The sequence below is a fragment of the Frieseomelitta varia genome, unplaced genomic scaffold (genome assembly GCF_011392965.1).
Source record: "Frieseomelitta varia isolate USP_RPSP 00005682 unplaced genomic scaffold, Fvar_1.2 scaffold_4, whole genome shotgun sequence".
NCBI classification, from domain to species: Eukaryota; Metazoa; Arthropoda; class Insecta; order Hymenoptera; family Apidae; genus Frieseomelitta; species Frieseomelitta varia.
This window is the reverse complement of record NW_025110145.1, coordinates 236381-247320: the sequence shown is the minus strand read 5'-3', so window position 1 is coordinate 247320 and position 10940 is coordinate 236381. Positions and strand designations below refer to the sequence as shown.

Sequence of the window (10940 nt, the reverse complement as noted above, 5' to 3'; positions counted from 1 at the left end):
TCCAAATGAAGCTCAAAGAAAAATAGAAATATGAAAGGGGAGGTGTAAAAAAGTTACGAGCGCATTATTACGCAATACTTCACATCATTCAATTATTCTAAAAAGAAAAAATTTTCACGGACAAAATCTTCGTCGAAAATTCGAAATACACTAACCCACCTCTCTGTTCAAATGAAGCTCGAGGAAAAACAGAAACATGGACAAGGGATGCGAAAAAGTTGAGAAGCGCGTTAAGCGCGCGGGAAATACGAAGGTTCGAATCAATCCTCGAAAAAAGAATTCTTTTTTTTTTTTCCTCTCCCCTGGCCACGCGTGATTAATTGATAGCCATCTATCTTCATTTGGTGCTCGTTAGTGTCGCTGTTTTTTTTTTCTTTTGTTTTTTTTTTTTTCGGCCGAAAAAGTGAGCCGCTCCATCGGCGGCCGTGAGCCACAGCGACGAGAATCGTGGGACGAGAGGCGAAAATAGAATGAAAAAGAAAACTGGCCGGGAGAGAACGAGAGTCGATCGAGTACCCGCGACGATTAATCGACCAAACGAATCGCTGCCGCTCCGATTACGCGCTTCTACCTTCGCTTCGCTGTTATTTCACCGTTTCCACGCGTTCTCTACGCCGCGCCGCGCGCTGAAAAGTTGGCTCAACACCGAGCCTCCTCTCTTCTGACTCGTAGACGCGAATTATTCCGAACAACGATGGAAACTTGGACGTTATCACCGCGAATCTTATCACGGAAAATTAATCTGGGTCGCGGATTTCTGCGAACGAGAATTTTTGCATCGTTTATATTTTATATTAGCTCGTGATTGTCTTTTTTTTTTTTTTTTAGTAGACGTGATCGGGAGAATTGGAAGTTTTTATATATTGTTTATATTTTATGAATTGATCAAAAAGTGAATTTTTAACAGAGTTAAATGTAATTAACTTCGTTTTAAAGACGAACTTTCGTTTCTTCAACCGAAATAAAAGATCGCTTACAACTTTGAAATTGTTAATTTCTCGACCCACTTATTTTTTTATTTTTTTACTTTTTCTTCTATCTAGTTTACGAATTTTTGTTCCCTCATTCACCCTCTATTAATAAATTCTACTATACTATACTATACTATACTATACTTTTACTAAACTTTAATATTATAACATTATATAGATATTATAATATTTAATAATATTTAATATTGTATTTAAAAACTGTAATAATAAAATTTAATATTTTAATATTATAAAGTATATTATATTATAATACACTTTAATATTATACTATACTTTTACTAAACTTTAATATTATAACATTATATAGATATTATAATATTTAATAATATTTAATATTGTATTTAAAAACTGTAATAATAAAATTTAATATTTTAATATTATAAAGTATATTATATTATAATACACTTTAATATTATACTATACTTTTACTAAACTTTAATATTATAACATTATATAGATATTATAATATTTAATATTGTATTTAAAAACTGTAATAATAAAATTTAATATTAATAAATTTATTTATTAATTAATTATTATTAATTTATTTATTTATTAAAATATTAAATTAATAAATTAAAAACTGTAATAATAAAATTTAATATTTTAATATTATAAAGTACATTATATTATAACATACTTTAATATTATACCATACTTTAATACTTTTACTAAACTTTAATATTATTTACTTTAATACTAAACTGTCACTAAACTTTAATACTATACCATACTATTACTTAGGAGACATTGTACGTGAGTCGATTGCACTCTCAGAAAATAAACAAATAATAAATTTACGTGAAAAATCCAGCCAAAGGGGATTTTATCTGTCATTTAAATCCCCTTACAACTTTTCGATCTCTAATTCTTTTCGTTTTTTCGTTTCCTTTTACAGGCTACCGAAGGAGAATGACGAACGGAAGGATGACGAGGAGTTGGATCGCCGTGTTCGTTCTAATTTCGATGGCCGGCACGTGGCTGCAGCAGCACGGCTGCGTCGCGGAGCTCTACACCGCGTTGGCGGACATGGAGGAGCTACTGGAAACGGAAGCGGTGCTCATCGACACGCTGAACGGCTACATTAAAGCGCAGGAAGAACGCCTGGCCACTCTGAGAAAGTAAGTTTTACGACCGCGATTAATCCGAATTCGGTTCCATCTGGTCGTTTAACACGTTGATCGCCGCGTCAACCATGCTTCCATTCGGCGATAATATCCTATTTTTAAATCCTTCTTATAGACGATAGAGGAAGAATTTAACAGAGAAGTGAGTTTTTAATAATAAATCACATTTTTAAATTAACCTCGATGTAACAACGATATAGTGAAGTTTCGTGTTATTTCGAAGTAAAAATACGTAATATTGTAATAGCTATATATTTGTGACATGTTGAGAAAAATATTATGGGACTGCGAGTTCTCTGAATTCTCTAAAAAAAAAAATGTGTAAAAACTTCTAATTTGACAAGCCAACTTGGCAGAACTTAGCGAAATGTGTAAAAACTTCTAATTTGACAAGCCAACTTGACAGAACTTGGCGAAAAGAATAAAAGCCAAAAACGCTTAAAAAAAAAAGAAAAAGAAAATATAAAACGATAGAATCGTAACCCGTAATAAGCAAATTCATGGCCCCGAGAAAAGCCTACTCCTCGGTTTCCGGCCGACGATCAACGTGTTCCGCGCACGCCAACGTTTCCCTCGCGGATTGCTGTATTTTAGAACGTCGGTTAGAGTCGCTGATATCGTTATAGCATCGATACACACGGTATATATCGTACGTCGTGGTGCCTCGGTGATTAACCTGAACGTTTAGTCACGCGTCTCGAGTTCGCCAACTCGCTTGTTACTCCCGTTTCCGCCTACGGTGTTATTTCGAATATTTCACCCTCCTCGAAGCTCGCGAGCCTCGCGGTGTTTCCAGCGACGAGCTGGAATTTACGCGCGGCGAAAATACTTGGCACATATGTTACTATATATATATATATGTAGTTGGAGGTTTTACGAGATTCGAGAGGCTTTCACGTGCTTCGGTTAATATTATTAGCGGAGTGTTATCGCGTTATTGTTAGCAATCCCGCCGATGTTGCTGCGGCTAACACTCTCCGGATCGGAAATTTTATTTCCGGCCTTTTAATCCCGTTCTGCCCGTCCATTACTGACGAACCTTTGAAACATTTGGAAATCCGGGGAAATCCGCGCCGATCTCGGACTTTGACTTTGGGCGCGTGAGCCAACTCGATTTTTTTTTCTTTTTTTTTTTTTTTTTTTTTTTTTTTTATTTTTTTTTTTTTTTTTTTTTTTTTTTTTTTTTAATAAGAAAATATTGTTTAAAGATAAATGGGATAAATTACTCTTTGTCTTTTCAGAGTTTGAGAATAAAAGTAACGTTAATTTTAAATGGAACGATCTCGTCGTTCGCGGATCGGTCGGGAAATAACAATAATAATGTGGAGATCGCAGATTGCAGGCATTTTTAAGTACGTCTTTGAGGTCCGCACTAAGCTTCGACAGTGTTGAAAATTTGGCAATAATTACACTAGAATTTGGATTAAAATTGTGGCATTTGAAAATCCAGAAATTCAGAAGCTTAGAAAATTCGTCTGTTTGAACGCAGAGTCAAAGTTCTCTATTAACGTAATTAACATTTCGAGTGTTTAAAATTACCAAAGTTATGACATTGTATTAAATACGTGGCTTGTGACAAATTAAGAACGCGCTCATTTAACTGATATCGTCCGTCTCTTCGAGTCACTAACAAATAAACAGTTTTATTATTCATCGCAACGATTGCAAGACGAACGAAAGGTAAGTACGGACATTCAAACATTCAACAACAAACACGTTTCGAACGCTGTTACTCCATTTCACGTTCGAGTCTCCAATAAATGAACTGTTTTATTATTAATTACGAGATTACGAACTAAACACACTCGAGAAAGGATTGAACGCGTTCGAACGCTGTTTCACCAACAACGAAGCAGAACCAATTAATAATAATAATTTCACTTTTCGTCGTTACAAAAAAATATTCCTTTCCAGCTTCTGTGTAATGTCTTTCGATCGAAGTGGCGAGCAATTATTGCTGGACCGGAGTATAATCGGTAGATTTAACGGCGAGTTATTAATCCCCTTGCGCCGGCAACTGATCCGCGGACCTTAACGAGTGACCAATTGACCGTGCAAATTCGTCCCTTTTAATTTAAGCTTAATAAATTGAATTATATTTAAATATACTCAGAACTGAGAAAATATTGCAATTTTGTACCCAAAAATGGGCACGTCATTCCAGCGCAAGAAGAAGCTGGTCAAACTCGAGCATCGAGAGCTGTGTTAAATGGTGAATGCGCGTCCGTAAATTTTCGTTGAATCCGAGAGCCGGGCAATTATACGGGGTTCGACCGGAGGATTATCGGTGATTTCCCCTCTATTGAACGATACTCTTAGAAATAGCCCGATAGGTATAATTTTACGCTGGTAATCGTCGTAATCGTCGTCGAGGGCGGTGAAAGGCTCTGCTACGACTCCTCGTTCCGAAACCTCGTAATCTTGTCCTTGGAAACTCGGCCAGAATTCTTGGATTCTTATCTACTCGGTCGTTACTCGGCCCTTGCTACGTTACCTCGGTCACTATGCACGTGCTGTGTAAGTATGTAAGTCGGTTCGAAGGGATTTCGAAGGTGGAGGAATGGATTTGGCGGGAATTCGTTTAAATTTGTGTAACGGAGGGGGCCGAAATGATTTGAGTGGATTATGCAAAGAGTGAATTTACATTACAGGAGGGTGTGCTGGGGACCCACTGCCAAGTCTTACTTTCGTTTCGTCTTCTTCAGTCGGTTTGATGTATTTAGTCAAGTGATAGGTGTAACGTAACTCTTTTTGGACAATAATAGCACACTATGTGAAAGAATTTTGGGTTTATTATTATTAATTAGAATAAATTATGAATTTGGTCATCAAAAAATAAAATTTTTAAATTTAATATTTTAAATGGCAGAATTAATTTTAATAATTTATTTAATAATAATGTTTTATTTTTTTGATTATATTATTTTAAGAAATTTAATTTATTTAATTATAATTTTATTTTTTTTTTATTTTAATATATTAAATTGAAGAATAATTTTTTTTAATTTTAGTTTAAATTATTATTCTAATGGATTAATTATTATAATAATTTTAATTTTTAGAATTATTATTATTATGAATTTAAATTTTGTTAATTTTAAAAATTATTGTTTGTTTATAAATTTATCATTAATGTTAAGTATTATTCTGATGCAACTATTAAATGAACGAAGTATTTCTTCACAGAAGTAGTGAATTATTTCAGTAGGTTTTGAGAAGCATTTTAATTACGTTATATGTTGTTTCATATTATATTATGTTGTAAAATTATGTGTTCGATATACATACGTGTACTATGTGTTATATGTTTGAGTACAACTTCGTTGAACATTTTTTTTGTTAGTTGAACAACGAGGTAGTGAATTATTTGCATCTATTGAAAGTGTCGAAAAATATTTGAAGTCAGTATATTCCGACATAACTATATTTTTAGAAAACAAGGTGTTTCGTTAGCAGAAATAATGCTTTAAAAATGAAGAAATTTTAGACAAAACGTTTTAATTAACAGTAGGAAGGAACTTTAATCTTATTTCAACCCTCTGTACCCTCGTCATCCGATATATCTTCTAACTGATCCTTCGATTACATCCTTCTTCGTTAATTGTACGTAATAAAAGAATATTAAAGTAAAACAACCAAAAAAAAATCATCACGTAATTTCAACCCCTATCTATCATTATTCATATAATCTAAATTAAACATTTCAGCGAAATATAAGATTTCAAAGCAAAATCATGTATAAAATGTATAGGAAATAGAACACTGATTGTGATATATACGATAAATTTCTTTAAAATGACCAATTTATAATTTCAGCACATTTACAGCAGCGTATTTTTAGAAACTTGAATGATTTTTAGTAAAATACTGTATTGTTTCAAAAGTTTCTTTCGTTTTTTTTTTTTTTTTAATGAATAACGCGTGCACAATATTTTGTGCCGTAAGTTTGTGCTTTGTCATTGAGTTATGATCCATTCTGATCATTATCATTATCATTCGTAATGCAAACTTTCCAAAATTTCTGGAATTTTGAACGAAAGGAATAGATGGGGATTGTCTATTTCTTTCATTAAAAAAAAAGAAAAAATTAAAAAAAATGAAACTTCCATGGCGAAAGATTTTTACCGGCTGCGATAAATGAGATAAGAACGCACCAACAATATTTCGCTAACGAACCCCAAAAGTTTTAGGAGAGACAGAGGAAGCTAATAAAATCAGAGTCAACGTAAAACGTAAAACATAAAATGTGTAAAATATGTGAACGTAAATGAAAATGTTCATTGATTAAACTGACGAAAAGCACTCTTGTACTCTTTTCGTTCCAATTACAAATTTGCTTCTTGCGCTTTAATTTCTTCGTTACGAATTCCACGCTTGTTTCTCACGTGCATGAACAAAACTGTTCTGTCAATAAACCAAGAAAAAAAAAAAGAAGAGAAGACCATTCAAATGATACAGAGAGAGAGAGAGAGAGAGAGAGAAATGACGAAGGAGAAAAGAATTTCGACTGGAAATTCGAATGGTGACTCGGATATACGATAATAATCGAATGGTGGTCGCGGTATATTCCCGGCACGTCGCGGTCGATTTTTTTTTTCTTTTTTTCTTTTCGGGAGAGTGGGCGGAGGGCGCAGACAAAAGGCCGAGCAAGAATATAAAAAAGATCTCCCCTTTCGCGCCTTCGCCATCGAGCCTCCGGCACACTCCCAATAATTCGCGAACCCTTCTTCTCTCGTCGCTCGTTTTTATCTTCCCCGGGGTGTGATTTGGCGCGTTGCCCGACCCGATACCGATGCCTTGGCCATTTCGAGGGCAACGGGGAAATAAGAGGAGCCGGTGGACGAAAAACGTTAAGAAACGTGGATTCTCCGACCGCACTTTCCCCTATTCTCTCTTTTCGTTTCGTTTCTTTCCTTCTCTCTTCGTTTTCTCTCACTTTCTTTCAGAGGTGTCCGTCGTGGCAACGCGCGACACGACGGTTTCGCTCGTGCGACCGCAATATTTCCGAAGCTGGCTGCTGTCCCTTCTATTTTTAATCCGGCCACCGTGTAATTACTTTCCGAGGAAATGGACGACGCTGTCTTCATCCTGTTCCAACCCAACTTTATTCGCTCGCCTCTTCTGTCTTCTCGGCTCTGGAGACGGGAAAGAGGGATGGGATATTGGCTGTTTTTGGAAATTTGACAGTCGTTGGCCAGGATTAAACTTCTCTGCCCTGTTTCTAATTCTTTCGCCGGTCGAGAAACTTAGAAACAGAGAGAGAGAGAGTATTAAATAAGTCTTTAAACTTGCCAAGAACTTTGATAATTTTTGAGTTTTCAATCTCTATCTTGGATGTCGTCGAGGTTCTCGCAAAGATTTAAAGATCGTTAAGAATTCGAATCTTTTAATAATTTTTCATTTGATAGTAATTCTTGTAACTTTGGATACAATCGTAGTAAATGATCACGTGTTGATATAAATAATGCAATCTACTGATTAAATTATAATTATAATCGGATTGCAACAGTGAAAGGGTTAAAATTATTTATTCTCAACTGTTTATAATGCTGTACGGTTGCAATGAAAAGACACCTATTTCGTTTGTGTGTCAGTGTGATGATTTTTGTCATACTTCTCCAATTGCGTATCTCTATTTAAGCAAAATTCACTCCGCTTTTCGAATTTTTCGACTTTTCAATGCCAGAGTGCTTGATTGATGCTTAATCTTCTAAACGCAAGGAAGTAAATTATTATAATAATTATATTTCCTTAATAAGTAAATTTCCCTTTAAATGACAGAAGCTTTTTTTTTTTGATGGGAGTTTCTTTATTTCAAAATCCAAACTTGGTTATTTCAAGGACACACTATTTCATGCATTTTGTGCGTCGTTAGATGAAAGCTTGTTTCAATATTTTATTTAAAAAAAAAGAAAATTCTTTTTTGAAAAGAACAGATAGAATTTTATCAATTTCTCTGCTTTTCGTTTCGACAAATGAACTGCTCGTTTATCAGAAATTGTTACATTTCTGTAAATTGTATACAACATATAATAAAAACAAGGATCATTATGTATAGTGATTTGTAATAACATAACAGCAGCTTGAAAGTCAAAGATCTACTCTTATCCTAACAATTGAAATTAAAAAAAAAAGAATCTTCGAATCTACAGACAGAAATAAATCGACAAAACCGTCGTCGGAGAGATTGAATCAAAATTCCAAAGTCCGTGAAATCAACGGCGATAAAAACGTGACGAAAAAAGAGTTTATGCGGGGAAAGAAAAAAAGGAAAAGAGAAAGAGCAGAAAGAAGGGGAGGGAAGAAAATGGTAAATGGCGGCTGGAAGTCACGAAGCTTTTACGAGCTCGCTCGTCGCACCGCGCGTGCGTTCGACAGTCATTCAAACTCTCTAATCGCAATCGAGTCACGTGCCAACCATTCGAGTAAACGTTCGCCAAAATTTCCTTCGAATAACGATTGTCGCTGTCAGTTACATATACCCGGAAGGCGAGGCCAAGGGAATCGAAATCGGCCGCATTAATAACTGGTTATCACAATGGACCTTTTACGAAATTCAAACGCGATCGCGAGCGTGGCCTAATTATTTCGACAAATGACAAATTATCGGTTACCCTGGAGAAGTCATCGCTATCAGTTTAGCAGGATGGACGGTGATATTTCGATTCGAAACGTCGCTTTTGAAAGTTTTTTTTCCCCCGAAACACAGGGGAATATTAAATTTGTAAAAAATAAAATATTAAATATTATATTTAATTAATGATTATTAAATATTATACACAATTATAATATATATATAAATAAATATTATACATATTATAAAATATTAAATATTATATTTAATTAGTAATTATTAAATATTATACATGTTATAATATATAATATATATTAAATATATATATATATATATATTTAATTAATAATTATGAAATTGTTATCTGAGTCAAGAAAATTTCAGAGTCGATCGTCGATTCTGTGTTAATTAGTCGACAGAACGTTTTGAGACGATTGAGTTTCATTTTTTCAAATGTTTAGTATCGCTTACTCCAATTCTAATCACGTGTCAAAGCACTTGGTGATTTTGTTGTCAATTCGAAATTAACACTGCCACAGTGTCAAAGTCAATTATCTGCGAAATTTCTTTGCGAAATGAGTTCTAAATTTCTTTCATTCCTTTAGACTTTCTGACGTGCCATAATAAAATTATCCTCGACAAAATTCTAAATTCCAAGAATGGACAAGTGTTTAAAAATTTATGAAAAGTTGAAATCTACAAAAATACATATAATTTCAGTCGACAGTTATTAACCAAGCTAATAATGGCTAAAATATAATGAAAAAAATATTGCTGGACATTTCAGTGAATATTTCAACTAAATAACAATAAAAATCACAGTCAATCGCATTAAAAAAATCTGAGTGTACAGATAGTCTTACTCAGTTAATAATAAAGCAATTGGTTTAATTGTTAAAGATTCAAAGAAGATTATAATATACTGAATAAATATACCAAAAGATACACGTTCAACATATGTCACTACGACGAATTTAAAGTTCTCTCTCTTTTTTTTTTTATAATTGCTTGAAAGATAAGAATATTTCTGTCAAAATTAATATTAATTTCTATTATGTTACGATAAAAACGTAATCGTATATATCTATTATCATTTAAATTACGATTACGAATATATTGATTTACGTATCAAAACCCATTTCTTCAGTATACCCTCAATTCGTCATTCAGTGTCAAACTTTCACTTACTTTTTGTAATGTTTGAGCACCCTCAAAGGTCAGAAGGTTAAACATCTTTATTTTCAATTTCGAGTCTAACACAGTTCAAACGAAAAAGAAAAAGAAAAACACGCAAGAGATTTTCTGAAATATCTGTTTGGAACGAGTTCTTCCCGCGGTCTATCCATGTCAAACGTTAAACGACACGAGCAAACCCTCTCTTTCGTCACGCACGCCTCGGTGTTTACATTTCTGGCGTGGCCAGGTCCGCGTAACACGCAAGTTTTCTGGTCGTTCACTCTCGCTGACTCTCCGACAGATTCGGAGAACGCGCGTGCAGCCGCGTGTTTGGAGTGGCTCCAGGCGGATTCCGTGCGCGTGGGATGCTCGCCATGTGACTCCGTTCCGACCGATGGCCGCTAAAGATACACGCACGAAGAACACACGCTTTCGTTGCCGCTCGTTTTACAACGCCAGACTTATTTTTTTTTTTTTTTTTATATGGGGGTTTAACGTCGCATCGACTGTAACGACGAGTCACCATGAGTCACATATTGACTATAACATAACGACTCATCCACCAACAACGACAACAATATCCAACTTTTGCTCAAAAACTCCGATAACATAAGTATAAAAGGGCCATCCCCAAACTCCTCAAGTTAGTTCGATTCCGCCAACCAAACGTAAGTGTTTAATTTATTGTACTATTTTATAAATAAAAGTTACGCTGGAGCACTACGGTTCATATAAAAAAAAGTGTTCTATTCAAATCCTGCGTAACATCGACTACGAGGTCTTTAGCGAAGTGTTGAAATTGACTCTTCATAACTGGTCTAATAGTTGATAACGTCTTTTTTTTTTTTTGTTGTTTCTGGCAGGTTAGAGCGGTGTTTTCGTTTAATCCGCATTTACTTCTTACGCTTCGGTATCTTCTGCATTCATGTAGCAGGTGCTGGCTGGTGATTTGCAGGTTGCAGGTGTTGCAGAAAGGTGGTTCTGTTTTGGTTAGGAGGTATTCGTGTGTGATGTTGGAGTGTCCGATTCGAAGCCTAGTCATAGCTATCCTTTCTTTTCTGCTTTGATTGT

The 10940-nt window shown here is 34.6% G+C and overlaps 1 protein-coding gene across 2 annotated transcripts in view; it reads left to right on the top strand.

Annotated features, from left to right (window-relative positions):
* Positions 1-10940, top strand: part of LOC122531425 (prolyl 4-hydroxylase subunit alpha-1) — a 153353-nt gene that overhangs the window by 67925 nt on the left and 74488 nt on the right. For both annotated transcript variants that reach the window (XM_043659346.1, XM_043659347.1), the window contains one exon: positions 1891-2113. In XM_043659346.1, coding sequence (XP_043515281.1) covers positions 1905-2113 — 209 coding nt within the window. In that variant the 5' untranslated portion in view covers positions 1891-1904. The remainder of the gene's footprint in view (positions 1-1890; positions 2114-10940) is intronic.